This window comes from Genypterus blacodes, unplaced genomic scaffold (assembly GCF_046128005.1).
Source record: "Genypterus blacodes isolate CSIRO-AG114 ecotype Tasmania unplaced genomic scaffold, CSIRO-AGI_Gbla_v1 ptg000369l_1, whole genome shotgun sequence".
Classification (NCBI taxonomy): Eukaryota; Metazoa; Chordata; class Actinopteri; order Ophidiiformes; family Ophidiidae; genus Genypterus; species Genypterus blacodes.
In genome coordinates this window covers 7,501-22,500 of record NW_027467151.1, presented here as the reverse complement: position 1 = coordinate 22,500, position 15,000 = coordinate 7,501, and the positions used below count along the sequence as shown (strand labels likewise).

The window sequence follows — 15,000 nt, the reverse complement described above, 5'->3', positions numbered from 1 at the left end:
GAGTGTTGAGGCTTTGGTTCACATCCACATCTCACAGTCGGGACGCGACGGGAAAAGAGCCAAACACAACAGCGAGCTGCTCTTTACTGACGAACAGTCGAACAGGGACTAAAGCGTGATGAAGGTGATGAAGATGAGGGGCCCCTGGGCGCGCATTTGGAAACACCTCGGATCATATCGCGATGTTGATTGTTCAAACTGCGGTGAGATCCTTGGCGCAGATATGAGACTAATCTGTGTTGTTACAGAGCAGGAACCCAACAATAAGCAGAAAGTCCAAGTTCTTGTTCTCCATGCTGGCCCCTCCTCCTCCTCCTCCTCCTCCTCCTGCGGGGAGGGTAAAAGTGAAGGAGTTCGCTCTGCCATTGTTCTTCTCCTGGAGTCTGAGACGGGACGTGACGGCGCAGGTCGGTACCGGACGGCGGTCTGTCGTTATGACGGGCTCCGGTCCGAGGCTCGGGGTTCTGCTGCTGGTGGCGGTTCTGCTGCAGACCGTGGTCGTCACCATCACCGTGCTGCACTTCACCACGGCCCTCAACTCGGTGAGCAACCCGACCGGGACGGGGACGGAGTGTGTGTGTGCGTGTGTGTGTGCGGGTCGGTGCGGGCGGAGACGTTGGAAAACGCGCTGACCTCGTTTAGGCTCCGCAGCGCCCCTGTGCACGCAAGTCCAAAGACCGTCAAGTGTGTGCGTGTGTGTGTGTGTGTGTGCGCGCGCGCGCGCGCGCGCGTCTCCTTCTTCCTTGTAGTTTGAGCCTCATGCGCACCTTGTTTCTGGGAACAAGGAAGTCAAAGCGGAGCCAGCAGAGAAGAAGTGAAGCTTATTGTTATGATGAGCAGATGATCAGGGAGAGAGAGAGAGGGAGGGAGGGAGAGAGACAGAGAGAGGGAGACATAAAGGGAGAGAGACAGAGAGAGTGAGAGTGAGACAGAGAGACATAAAGGGAGAGAGAGGGAGAGAGACAGAGAGACATAAAGGGAGAGAGAGGGAGAGAGACAGAGAGACATAGAGGGAGAGAGACAGAGAGACATAAAGGGAGAGAGAGGGAGAGAGACATAAAGGGAGAGAGACAGAGAGACATAGAGGGAGAGAGGGAGAGAGACAGAGAGACATAAAGGAAGAGAGGGAGAGAGACAGAGAGACATAAAGGGAGAGAGAGGGAGAGAGAGGGAGAGAGACAGAGAGACATAGAGGGAGAGAGACAGAGAGACATAAAGGGAGAGAGAGGGAGAGAGACAGAGAGACATAAAGGAAGAGAGGGAGAGAGACATAAAGAGAGAGAGACATAAAAGGGGGAGAGAGAGAGAGAGGGAAACAGAGAGGGTGTGTGTGTGTGTGTGTGTGAGATAGAAAGTGAAGGCAGATCTAAATGTGTGTTGGTCCTTAGAGGTGATGTCATACGTGTGTTTCTAGGTTCACTTCAGTTTTGCCGTCTGTGTGAATGTTTCATATTGATCCCTGCAGCTAAAATGGTCACGTATGACCTCTCTGTATGTTTGTGTGGTTAAGCTCTTAATCATTAAGCTTCAGTCACAAAAGGAAACAAAGGAGCCTCAGAGGAAGGAGAAGACAAATTGGGCCTAAATGTCTGACGACCTCGCTCCACCTCCTCCTTTGCAGATGAAGGAGACGTTCGCCAGGAGCAGCGTTTCCTGTCTGACGGGCTCGGACCTGCGGAGCGTCTCTGCCGTGAGAGGAGATCCGTGCTGGCAGGTCACTCAGCAGCTTCACCTGCTCATCCAGAAGGTGGGTGCCCCCCCCCCCACACACACACACACACACACACACACACACTCCTGGCTCCATCATGAGGAGCAGCACCCGTGACGTGGACAGAGCATCTTAGGGAGGCAGTAGTCGAGTGGGTAGAGCTTCCGCTTAAGAACCGGAGGGTTGCCGGTTCGAGTCCCTGCCGAGGTGCCCCTGAGCAAGGCACCGAACCCTCAATTGCTCCCCCCTCTGCGAAGGGTGGTAATATAATGTAATGTAAGTCGCTTTGGATAAAAGCGTCTGCCAAATGATCGTAATGTAATGTAATGTAATGTAATCTTAGCTACAACAGCTACAACAGCATACAACAGCACCACCACAAGGGGGCGGCATTTGACAGCATTGGAACTGTCTCCTTCTGGGGGAGGAGCTCCGTGTTCACGCCTCCAGGTGGACAGCATGAGGAAGACATGATCCCACACCGTGAAGGAGGCAGGGGACCTCCAGGCTCAGGACCTCAGTGGGCCCACAGCTGGAACCAGGGGCACTCATGGTTCCACACACAGGTTCATCTCACCCTGAGGGCTCCACAGCTCTGCAGCTCCTCTAAATGCTCCCAGACCTTTAGACCACAGAGCTCAAAGAAGAGCTGGTCCCTCTGCTCCAGTCCTGATACTTTAGACCATCTAATGTTGGCTTTATTATTGTTCTGATCATGAGGATCCTCCTGTGAAGAAAGGAGCCCAAACCCCTGAGCTCTGCTGCTCACTGAACAATGGAGCCCTTCAGAGAGACGTGCTGTAATCAGCACAGGAATGCACTCACCTGTCTCTCTCTTCATCTGTCTCTCTCTCTCTGCTCTTCACTCTGTTTCGGCCTGTCTCCCTCGCTGCCTGTCTCCCTCTCTCTGCTCTTCAGCTTTCTCTCCTCATTGCTCAGAAGAATTGACATGTTAAATGTTGTGGTTAATGCCTGAAGGCCTGCAGACAGTGAGGAGGAGGAGCTGCAGAGTGAGAGGAAGAGGAAGAGGGCACGAGGAAGGATCCATTACCTGCTGCTGTGAACATGAAGGCCCTGTGAACTTCCTGCCCCCAATGTCACCGCGTCTGCAGACAGAAGAGCAACAATAGAGGCTTTGTGTTAAATGTGTTGAACACGACGTGCTGCTTTAACCCCTTGAGCTCCGTCTGTCTCTCTGTCTGTCTGTGGCGTCGAGTCTACACTGAGCTCACTCAGTCACTAAACATGGAGCCGTCCCTCTCAAAGACAGAGAGAGAAATGCTGCCCCCTTGTGGTGCTGCTGTTTTATGCTGTGTCTGTATTCCTACATGTAGACATACTAAGTCCGCGGCGCTTCAGACTGGATGTTAACGTCTCTGTGGTTTGTTCCTTTCCCTCCAGTCTCTGTCTCAGCGTTACCAGAGGGAGATCTCCTCTGCAGTCAGAGGTGAGGAGAACATTTGAACAGTAAAAGAAAGAGTTGTAGATCTGACCTGCAGCGTGTGTTCGTGTGTGAACGTGTGTGTCGTGGTGCGGTAACACTCGGCCCTCTCTGCATTAGATGAAGTGTCTCGGGTTCTGCCCTCACTTGTGATGGACGACAAAGCTTCACCGCGCCCCAAGGTGGCGGCTCACGTCACTGGCAGCTTCGTGCCCAAAGTGGAGCGAGACGGTGGAGGTGAGAGAGAGAGAGAGAGAGACAGAGACAGAGACAGAGAGAGACACTAACATGTATATCTGCACTTAAATCTAAACCTTCCCCTGTCTGCTAACATGAAGAATACAGCCAACAGGAAGTGCAGCTGCATCTCAGCATCACTTTGGCAGGTCATCATGAATCGTCTTCTGTAACCTTTTGTAAGACAACAAGAGAAAGTTGAGGCTTGCAGCGTGTAAACACAGCTGATGGTGAGGATGCCCAACAGGAAGTGAGCCAGCGTTCCTCTGGGCGGTCTCACCGTATGTTGTAGCGCCTCACGCTCGGTGTCGTCTGCTCGCCCTGTGCTGCAGTTTCTCCGGGCCGCCGCGTTCAGGGCCAGAAGATTTCGTGGTGGGAGGGGAAGAAGGGTCTGGCCTTCCTGCAGGACGTCCAGCTGGTGGACGGGGAGCTGGTGGTGCCGCAGCCGGGCCTCTACTACGTCTACGCCCAGACCTACTTCAGACACACCCACTCCCTGGAGGAGGATGGCGAGGACGGCGAGGAGGTCCAGGACAGAGGGAAGCCCCTGCTGCAGTACGTCTACAAGAAGGTGAGCTTCAGCGCTTGCTACAAGTAAAGCAGCGGGCTTTCCAACACGTTTCAACCGGTGGTGGACGGATGTATGTGTTAGACGGATATATGGAAGTATAAGCTCAGTGTGGATGAAGCCTTCACCCTCTCACCTTCCTCTTCCTCTCCCGTTAGGTGAGCTCCTACCCGGTTCCCATCCTGCTGATGAAGACTAGCCGAACCTCCTGTTGGTCCCGGGGTTCCCAGTTCTCTCTGCACTCCGCCCACCAGGGGGGGCTGTTCCCGCTCGGCACCGGCGACCGCCTATTTGTCACGGTGACCAACGCCTCTGCTGTGGACATGGACGAGAAGAGCAGCTTCTTCGGGGCGTTCCTCATCAGCTAGAGGTCTGGGGGCGGCGGCGTGAGCAGATGGAGGAACACAGCAGCTTCACCCAATGAGAAAGTGAAACAGGAAGTGAGGGGAAGGCTCCGCCCCAATCTTCTGTTAGGCTGGAACATTTGAGCCGCTGGTTCCTGAGAGGAGAGAGAAGAGAGGCATGAGGACCACCAGCTTCAAATATCAACTCATCTACAAATCACCTCCACTGACACTCACACTCACTCTCTCTCTCTCACTCACACTCACACACACACACACACACACACACACACAAACACACAGAGTCATTACTGGTCTGTGCTGTAATGATATTTTACTGAAGCTTCATCTGAACCCGATTGTTGTTCTGTCAGTTTGAAGCCTTTGGGATCCACATGACGGTAGCTCCGCCTCCACACACAGAGCACTCCAGGTGTGTGTGTGTGTGTGTGTGTCACAGTACAGACTCACACCTTCATGGACCCTGAAGGTGGCCGTGCCCCCTCACCACCCTGGGTTTCCTGTCCTCTGAATGTATAAAGGTGTTCTCTAAACAGACTTTTCAGTTTTTGTTTACTCCAGCATTAACTCTCCCCTTAAAGTGATGACTCCATCATCTACATCTAAACTCTCCTCTGTCAGTGTGTAGATGTTCTTCTTCTCCTCTTCAGGTCTGTAGGTCTCTGAAGGACTCTGATGGATCCAGGATCAGGTGTTAGAGCCTCTAAAGCTCCTCTACATCTTCTTACACACGCAGGTAAACATACAGGGCGTCGTGAGGACAAACAGTAGAAGAAGAACACAGATGTGAGGAGGAGTTAGCCTCATTACATCATCACACAGCTCACTGAGTGAATCCAGGAGAGTCGCTGAGCTTTTATTGTGGCGGGCAGAACTTCTATCTTTGTGCTGTAGAAGAAGAAAGAACCACATGGATCCATCAGGGTCCATCAGAGACCTGCAGAGCTGAAGAGGAGGAGAACATCTACACACACACACAAACACACAGAGAGAGGAACTAAGCTCAGAGGTAAAGTTCATGTGAAGCTCTCTCTAAAGGCTGCAGTGTGACTTTAACAGGACAGAGACGCTGCAGACGTGTGGAGCTGAGGCTGATGGGAACGTTACCAGACCCTCTGTCACAGCCGCCAGGACGTCTGGTCCTCTGCTGGACCTCAAACACCTGAGAGGAACCAGAGAGGTCACAGAGTAGAGACCAGAGGAGACCAGAGAGGTCACAGAGTAGAGACCAGAGGAGACCAGAGAGGTCACAGAGTAGAGACCAGAGGAGACGTGAAGGATGTGAATGTAAAGAAGTGTGTTTGTGTACATCTGTGGAATAAAGACACTGTAAACACAACAGCTGACTGCAGGGTGGGCTGAGCTTCACTCACCTGTGGGGTCAGCACTCCATCACTGAGGGGCGTTGGGCCTTGGCAGAGGTATGAGCTCTGTTATGTTCCTGTAGTTCCATAATGTAGTTGATCTTATAGTGTGATGATGATGATGATGATGATGAAGACACCAGCCCTCTCCTGAACGCCTCCTCCCCCTCCTGCTCACACACTCGCATGTCAAACACGACTTAAACACACAAACATGATCAAAGTGATCAGAGTGCCGCTCTTCTTCACTTTCACGTTGCTCTTTATTTGGTAATGTGATGGCTTCCTGTAGGAGTCTAACCTACAGGGAGACATTTGTAGGGCTGTCCTGCCCCCTGCTGGTGCTTATCGGGAAATAGCACAGGAAGCTCAGCGCCGTGCTCACTGAGAGGAGACGAGAGGACGTGGAATGTTTCTGTAAATTAGGTTCACAAGATTAGACCTCTGTTAGAGCGGCAGAGCGGCAGAGCGGCAGCACGTGGATCAGAACAGAAAGTGGCGTAGAGTTTCCAACAGGACGTGTTCACAGAGGAGAGACGTCTGTAGGGGAAACCCCCCCGTTTTTCAAAATACTGCACCTCCCCTCCATCCTCTACAGCGGACGCTCTCTCTGCAGCTCTGGATCAGACAGGAAACATGACACTGCTTAAGTATTTGATTTTCTTTCATTTTGTGGAAATATGTTACAGTTATATTACAGGTCTTTAAATGCCCCGAGGGAGAACAGAAGTGTGTGGAGAACCAGAAACACCGAGAAGACAACAACCGCACTGAGACAGAGCCGTCCAGAGCGGACCCCGCAGGCCCGCGGCCGGAGCGGCGGGAACCGTGACCGCTGAGCCCGCGGCCGCCAAAGTTACCGATGACGTCCAATAAATACTGCAAATGCTGTTAATGCAACTTATTCAAAACAGAAAACATAGAATGAGGAAGCGGTTGTGTTTGTCCTGGAGTCCTGTGTGGGGTTAGCAGCTTGTGTGTAGCTTCAGGGAACCAAACTGATGACAGACAGAAGGAACCTGCACTCAACCAGAGGATCTGACACCAGGGGAGGGGGGGGGCGGGGCAGGAGGGGGGCGGGGCCTGTGTGGAGCGAGACACCAGCGCTGAAGGATCTCTGCCGGTCCACTCCACTGATTCTCCTCCTCTTCTGGTTGAAGGTGTGAGATGTTGTGGTTGAAGGTGTGAGATGTTGTGGTTGAAGGTGTGAGATGTTCTGGTTGAAGGTGTGAGATGTTCTGGTTGAAGGCAGGTACGTCCCTTCTCTGGCTCCCATTCGTTCAGAGTAACTTATAAAATAGATCATAAAATGAACCCATGAGTCCATCATGTACAAAAAGGTTTCTCCTCTGATATAAATTACACCGGCCCGTCTCTGTTCCTCCCCAGACACACACACACACACACACACACACACACACACACACACACACACACACACACACACACACACACACACACACACACACACACACACACACACACACACACACACACACACACACACACACACACACACACACACACACACACGGGCCTGGTCAACACTCCCAGCTTAGCTACACAACATGCTCTACACATGACCCATAGTCCAAGAAAACAAAACCTCTTCTATCCTCACTGAAATGAAATCTGCACATACAGTAACTCTACATCTCCCCTCTCTCTCCCCCTCTCCCCCTCTCTCGTTCCGCTCTGTATCTGTACTGTAAGACCACAAGCATGGAGCAGTTTGGGGCGGTAGATGATGGAGGGCGTCCCTCACTACCGCCTGCCACTGTAGCTGCCTTGTTCTGGCTCCGCCCACGTAACACCCGGCTGGCGGGGCAGGGAATGTGCATGACAACGGACCGGGGGGGGGGAGGGGGTCAGGGGTGGCGGGGGGGCCCTCAACAGTCAAACCGCATCTCCAGTGAATCGTCGAAGCCTCGGTTGTCATGCCCCGCCCCTGACAGGAAGGTGGCCGTGACGGGGGCCCCGGTAGCTGTGGTAACATTGAGAAGGGTGTTGCCGGGGGAGCTGGTGGCTGGGCTACGGAGGGCCGCCGCGGTGATACTGGTGAGGTTGATGCCCAGCGTGAGCCTGGTCTGTTCTAACGCCTTCTCGGGAACGGCGAAGGCCTCCAGCTTCTTCTCCCCGTTGGCCATGTAGGAGTTCTGACAGCCGCGGCAGATACAGTCCAGACACGCCTGCAGACAAAGGAAAGCAATGAGAGCAGACACCGTGAGCCTGCGGGGGCTAATGTGTGGGAGCCGCCCGCTCTCAGGGGTCGGCGCTGGTTGTGTTCTTACCTTGCGGTTGGAGTAGCAGGGGCAGCGCTGCCCCCTGCAGGTCAACACAGACGGGTTCTGCGTGGCTCGGCCACACTTGCAGCCCTTCTTCTCCACGGGTTTCTTATACAGCGGCTTAGAGGGGCTGGGTGGGTGAGTGAGAGGGTGAGGGTGGGCGTGGGGGTGGGGGTGAGGGGGAACACGATCGCGAGGCTGTGCACGAGGCTTGGGGGCCCCCTGTCTGCTGGCCTTGGTGTAAGCCTTCTTTGGGACCACGTGGTGCTCCACCGGCTTCTTCAGGGCCTTGCTGGAAACGAGCACAGTCTTGCCCACCTTGGGGGGGCCGCCGTTAGGCACCGGGGCCAGGTGAGGGTGAGGCGTGGGGGCGGGGAACTTAGGCTCCCGTTTGGTGGCTGTGCCGGGGTTGGGGCGGTGCGGGGAGACGTTGGCACCGGCCGGGGGCGCTCCGAGGAGGCTGGCTATGGGGAGGGGCTGCACTTTCTCACTGTCACTCTCTGAGCGGGAGCGCTTGCGGTGGCACCGAGGGGGGATGCGGGGAATGACCGTGGGGGGCTGTGGGGGGGGCTGCAGCGAGGGCTGAGGATGAGCCTGGAGAGGATGATGGTTGCTCTCTGGGGGCAGGTGGGAGGAGTCAGGGCCAGGTGGGCAGTGAGGCCCATTGAGACTGGACTGATGTATAGAGGGGGGGCAGTCCAGCTGGTGGGTGGGGTCAGGGTTGGGGTCAGGGTCCGTGTCTGTGTCCAGAGTCCTCAGGACTTCTTCCACGCTCAGTAACAAGGTTCCACCGGCATGTTTCAGATCCTCGCCAAACGTGCTGATGTCACACAGCTCCGCCTCCCCGCTCCCTGTAACGCTCATGCACACCGGTAACTCCTCCCCAAAGCTCTCCTGCTTTGTCACCACCCCGCCTGTCTCTATGGTGATGGATTGCAGCGTGTCCGTACCGACCAGGCCGTTACAATCGTGCACGCCGTTTAGGCCCAGAGGACTCGGCTCCTCCTCCTTCAGCTCCCTAATGGGCGGAGCTTCATCCTGTCGGACGGCCTCAGAGGTGGAGGCCGGTTGCGACTGGCCGGCTGAGTCCGACAGGTCCTCGCCCTCCGGCTCGTTCTCGGCCAACGTCAGGCCCTCGTTGAGGATGGCCTGCAGGTCCGGCGAGTCGCTGGCGGCGCTGGCTATGTGCGGGGCGAGCGGCGACTGGGCGATGTAGAGGCAGAGCCTCCTGTAGCAGTGGACCAGCAGGGACAGTTGCCTGTTCTCCTCAAAACGGGAATAATCCTTACACCAGCTGCAGGACGGCTTCAGCTGCATCCTCTGACCCTTACAGCCTCGACAGACGTAATGCTGACATGATGAATCGGTGGGAGCGATGGGGTCCTGCAGCAGGTTACCTGGAGGAGAGACGGCAGCACCACGTTAACACAACACACACTTCCTCCACCTTCTTCCTCCATTCATCACGTCACACATTCATCAAACAACGGCTTTCACCTTTTGTTGAGATGTGTTTGTCACACACACACACACACACACACACACACACACACACACACACACACACACACACACACACACACACACACACACACACACACACACACACACACACACACACACACACACACACACACACAGAGAATAGCAGAGTGGTGTGTAGAAACAGGGCTGGACTCTCTTTATATATCTGATTCTTGATTCTGAATATCTGATCCCCACAATCATAAACAACAATGTAGAGGAGTCAGAGCAGCTCAGGAACATCTGGGCTTGACTGAGAGAAGCTGTTCATCGTTCTATCAAGCAATCATCCACACATGGACACAGAGAAGAAGACTGCAGGCTGGGATCTCTGCACTCGGCTGTCAGCATCAGCCCTGAGATGTTTTGGGAGTAGAGACCCACATCTTCCTCGGTCAACCTGAGTGATGCCTGAAAACCTGCCAGGCGTGACAACGGCTCTTTTGAGAGGAACTTCCTTAGCAACACTGGTTGTTAGGGAGTGCAGCTGCAGATAGGAAAAAGGATGAAGGTCCATTCATAAGGAACAAACACCCGCACACACTCTGTTCACCCTCACTCAGCTAACTGGGTCTATATTTAACACAATAAATGGAACTTTCCTGATCTATTATTCATCCAGTGACCCTGGGACAGAGGCAGGTTGATCTATGAGCAGAATAACTCCTCAATCCTTTACAATCGCGGCATCAAATGCTTTCTTTACACACTGGATGTAAATACTGAATTCATAAACACAATAAATGTACTGGAATCAAACCAGCAACCTTCCACAGCCACGCCACCCCGCACACACACATACAGTATTCAGTACACATCCGCTAAGGCTAACAGCTACTGCATCATGCATGAGGAAATGATGCCTTCTGTCTGTGCGCTACTAAAGTCAATCATATGTGTAGCTACAGTAGTATTCCCTATGTTTCTTCTTTCATTCGTTGCTATGGATACAGCCCGCACAAACTTCAATCGGACCTAATCATTCAGTGATGATTCCGTGTTAAATAAGGAACAATAACAAGCCAGCTGCCCGGGCACGGGGGGGGTGTGTCATGATGCGAGCATGCTGCGTTCAACGCGCCTCGGAGTTTCCTGCTCCCTGCCTCGGACAATGTTAGCGACATGAGGCATTAGGATCAGTGCGGTCACAGAACACAAGCAACGCGTGTTTCTACCGGAATGTGACGGAAGGAGATAGAGTTGAATACGAAATGATCCCTCAGAGCGGTGACGCACACCGGACAAAGCGCTCAACGTAAAGGGATTATAGTGTGATATTACATAATGGCCCACATTTACGTAGCGAAGCAATACGTGACATTGTTTACTACAAAACGTCTGCTCTTCGTCAGTTTGGTGTTTGATTATCGGTCGTTCATCAAACTTCTCCCCCTTGCGCGATAGATTGATCCATAACGTAAATGATATAATTTGCACTTCTCTATTTTGTTCTCATCCTCAAACACACACACTCCTGTCTAAACCGCCGACGCTGATACGTCCTAGTGTACCTGAAGGCAGCACAGTTAAAGGCTCGTTCCCCACTGCGCCCCCCCCCCCTCCCCGCTCCCTGTGATATGATCATATCATAAAGTGAAGTATACAGCATCAAAGTTCAGACTGTGCAGTGTGCCGGACTCACCGCAGACCAGGCAGGACAGGGACTGGCGGAAGAAGGGCAGCAGCTTGCAGAGCTCCGCCAGTGCCCGGGGGTCTCGGGGGTCACACTGCAGCACCGAACGGCTCGCGGACACGTACAGAGAGGTCGCATTCACCGGGTTCATCTCAGCTGCCCGGGGCTCCGCTCCAATCCAGCAGTCCGGTCCGTTAGATAGAGATCTGCTCTTTAATGCTTCAGTCACCGGACACAGCACACTCTCACCGATAAACACCGCGACCCCGGGAACGATTCCGGTGGCGGGGGCGGTAGACTTGTAACTCCCGTGTGTTGTGAGTTCTTAGTGTTTTTGTCCAGGATGCCCGGGAGCTTTGGAGCGGGCATAGATGTTTCAACAGTCCAGGTTACACATTCCCTTTACCGGTCACATCCAATCCATCCTTCACGTCACGTCCCGAATCCTCACCGGGCTGAAAATGGAGCTCAACGTGTGAACTACCGGGCAGATTAGAATAAGTGCTGTCGCTCTTCAGTTGCATAGAAATGTCGGTTCATCCGAGTCGACTGGGTTTGTTTCCATACAATCCGTCAGGTTGAGTTATTAGACAAAGCATGGTGTGGCGCTCTCTCCCCGCCGCTGGCCTTCTCCCTCCGGCTGCTTAGCAAACACCAGCTCCGACGTTCAAACGGGGCTCTTCGTGACAAACTGCGCTGCTCTGCACCGCTTTTCCAACGATATTCCCATATTCCACACGCATGCTGGTCCCCGCTGTCTACGTGGGTCCAGAGCTCGTATCACTAAATGCATTTATCGGCCCAGACCGACGCATCTGCGGCTCGTATCCCGCCAGGCGGAGCGCCCCAGCAGACAGGCGCAGGCTTGTTATTGTTCGCGGAGATTCATGGCGGCTCAGAAAACAACACAGGCCTCTCCAGCTTCAAACGCTCCTCTTAGGCGAGAAAAGCCGCCGGCTGACCGCCAGCACGGAGGGGACGAGGTGGAGGAAGGTCGGCGCTGAGCAGAGGGGGGAGAATTTCGAAGCCCCGACGCCTCAGTCGGTGTAAAGAAAACGAAGCCCGCTGAAGCGCCGGACTCCCGTGACGCCACTGCCCGCCTGAGCTACACCGGGACGCCGGCTACACAAACAGGCCGCTTCCCTCTCCCCGGAATTAGCCTTATGCTGGTTCTCGCTGCTGGCCTCGGTTAGACGGAGGCAGAAACCCGAGTTTGTAGGCGCAGTTATATCCGTGTCCAGCGTCTGAGGGCGTCCAGTGTGTTAGTGAAGTATCAGAGTAAATTAAATCTCTATTCCTGTTCCTTGCTATCGTTAGCCGCCGAGGATTTCTCAAACGTCCCGTTGCTTTTTCACACACAGCCAGGGGGCGCTGTTGCTCAATGTCCAAACCTCGCGAGAGCACAGGTGAAGCGGTTAATTCAAAAACACCATTGATTATGTTCAATTTGACGGCGTGAAGCACTCCAATAAAAACACGTTCTGTTCTTATAAATGCACTGAAGACAAATACAGATTTTCACATTATCTTATCGTAATATTATTTTAATTATAGTAACATTATTAATATATTATTAAATAATTATTAACAGTTTCCACATGTTCTGCTTATTTGCTGGCTAAAATAAAACAGCACAACTCTTTCACATTCCTCCTTAAATGTTCTGAGTAACGTTTCCTCAGGAGATTGTAGCGTGGCCAACTACTTTACTAACACAGCAGCCCAGCTACTATTTAATTACTACTTCTACTTCTACTACTACTACTAATAATAATAATACTACTAATAATAATAGCTGCTGTTGCGACAATGAATGAAATATTGTGAAACATCAGACACGCTGACCTGTCATGTTATTGTCTTAAATCTTATACGTCTTCAAAATAAGACTTTCTATCTCTATATAGTTAACACCATTTAGCACCATCAACAAATACAATCGCATTACATCATCACACCACAGAAAGCACGCGACTGAAAATGCTTAAGTACTTCTCACACAGTTACATTCCGTTCATGTGAGTAACTGGGCGTCTCAGGGTTTGAGGCGATGCATCACAGCGCGAAAATAACACGAGAAGGACACGCGTGTCCGTCTGTCGGGGTTATTTTAAGTGCGGATGTGAGAAGACGGAGAGTTTGGGCGATTCCCTCTTTCTTACTCATACGCGCGCGCGCACACACACACACACACACGTGGAGAAAACCAGTCTAATGAGACTATTAAAGTAAAAACTTCATTCACCAGAAATACAGATTCTATAGAAATGCGTTGAATACGTTGTATTCATAGATTTTTTTCTTCTATGTTTGACTTTCTTTGTAATTCGTTTCCTTTCCCACCTGCCAGTTCTGCCCTCCACAATAAAAGCTCAGCGTCTCTCCTGGCTTCAATAACTGAACTGTGTGATGACGTAATGAGGCTCCTCACCTCCTCACCTCCTCACCTCTGCGCTCTGTCCAGTCTCGTCCTAAAGCAGGCTCAGTAAACTCAGGTTCTGTTGGCTGATTGATAAAGTATGAAAGCATTAATGTGAGTATGAATCATTTCACATCTCACACACATGTCTTTACCCTTTAACACTTGAACTGCAGCTGAGCAAGCGTCAGTGAAAAGCCTACAACGTGACATGATTTAACCCCAGAGGAGCCGTGCAGCAGATCAACACACACCTGTGCACAGGTTCTGTTCTGAGCACGTCTCTCTCCACACCATGCAAGGAGCCAGGCTGCACATCAGGAGCAGTTCACTTCAACAGGCTCTGTGGGAGGAGCCAGGAATGGAACCAGGCACCTTAGAACCCTAGACGATCGCTCGCCCCTCCCGAGCCGTGCCACCCCCCATATATGGAAATGATCATCAAACGCCAATCTCCTATGTGTGAGTGTGTGTGTGTGTGTGTGTGCTTGTGAGTGTGTGCACCGGCGTCACTGCAGCATAGTCGTTTCCATTTGGAAGACACAATGCATGACGCGGCCTGGGGGGGGGGCGGGGGGGGGAGAGAGGTTCCTCTTTCAGCTCTATATAAGCTCTATAAGATCCTCAGACCTCTGCACTCCACAGAACCACGGCGACGCTGTGAACAAGCAAGTGAAGAACCAGGCAGAGATCCAGAGAGCAGAGAAGTCACTTTGAAGATGTGGACGCTTCCCTCCATCAGCCGGGGGCTTTTCCTGATCACCATGGTTACGCTCACCTGCTTCTCCGCATTAACAGGTGTGTATAGTTTCAGTTATGCACTGTCACATCCTAACAGTCACTCAAGACCAGCCATGTGCCAATGTGCCAATCTGTGTGTGTGTGTGTGTGTGTGTGTGTGTGTGTGTGTGTGTGTGTGTGTGTGTTTTGCAGTGGCTCAGTCGGTTAGTCGTCTATGTTGTGATAAGAGCGGTCACATGTCTCCCAAAGAGTCCATCCAGCGGTGCTTCAAACAAACCCCCGAGCCCTCCTGTAACTACAGCTCCTACATGTGAGGACCAACCACCTTCTTCTTCTTCTTCTTCCTCTTCTTCCTCCTGAGGTTCAATGACACAAAAAAAATGTGTGAAACGTCTTTCATCTTTCCTTCTTCTTCTTCTTTTTCTTCTTCTTCCCCTTCTCAGGATCCGAACCCGCACCGGCGGGCCATTCAAATGTGTCAGGGGACAGAAATGGTTAGAAGACAGGATCAAAACGGTGAGAAGCTCAACCACGACCTCTGGATTCTGGAGATCAATTTAATTTAAGATAAGATAAGATGAGATGAGATGAGATGAAAAAAAAGGAGGAAAAAAAACAAGACCCAGAAATCAGAAAATCACCCAACTAGTGCAATAATGAAAAAAGTGCAAGAATGCAAGTAGATACATTTAATTTAATGATCAATTCCTAT

At 52.3% G+C, this 15,000-nt stretch overlaps 2 protein-coding genes and 1 long non-coding RNA gene across 3 annotated transcripts in view; 2 read left to right on the top strand and 1 right to left on the bottom strand.

Annotated features, from left to right (window-relative positions):
- Nucleotides 1–337: 337 nt before the first annotated feature.
- On the top strand, nt 338–4,859 carry tnfsf10 (TNF superfamily member 10). The gene is made up of 6 exons (XM_076138422.1): nt 338–542; nt 1,622–1,747; nt 3,113–3,158; nt 3,273–3,389; nt 3,722–3,960; nt 4,116–4,859. Exons 1-6 carry the CDS (start codon nt 435–437, stop codon nt 4,323–4,325), a joined length of 846 nt encoding a protein of 281 aa, XP_075994537.1. The 5' UTR covers nt 338–434; the 3' UTR covers nt 4,326–4,859.
- Nucleotides 4,860–5,668: 809 nt separating this feature from the next.
- Nucleotides 5,669–12,571, bottom strand: msl2b (MSL complex subunit 2b). Its single transcript, XM_076138421.1, has 3 exons — nt 11,138–12,571; nt 7,978–9,368; nt 5,669–7,875 (listed from the first exon to the last, which is right to left on the bottom strand). Exons 1-3 carry the CDS (start codon nt 11,277–11,279, stop codon nt 7,576–7,578), a joined length of 1,833 nt encoding a protein of 610 aa, XP_075994536.1. The 5' UTR covers nt 11,280–12,571; the 3' UTR covers nt 5,669–7,575.
- Nucleotides 12,572–13,652: 1,081 nt separating this feature from the next.
- Nucleotides 13,653–15,000, top strand: part of LOC142989054 (uncharacterized) — a 2,067-nt gene continuing 719 nt past the window's right edge. Inside the window, exons 1-4 of the long non-coding RNA XR_012960648.1 lie at nt 13,653–14,009; nt 14,193–14,345; nt 14,481–14,598; nt 14,732–14,804. This is a non-coding gene — a long non-coding RNA (uncharacterized LOC142989054). The remainder of the gene's footprint in view (nt 14,010–14,192; nt 14,346–14,480; nt 14,599–14,731; nt 14,805–15,000) is intronic.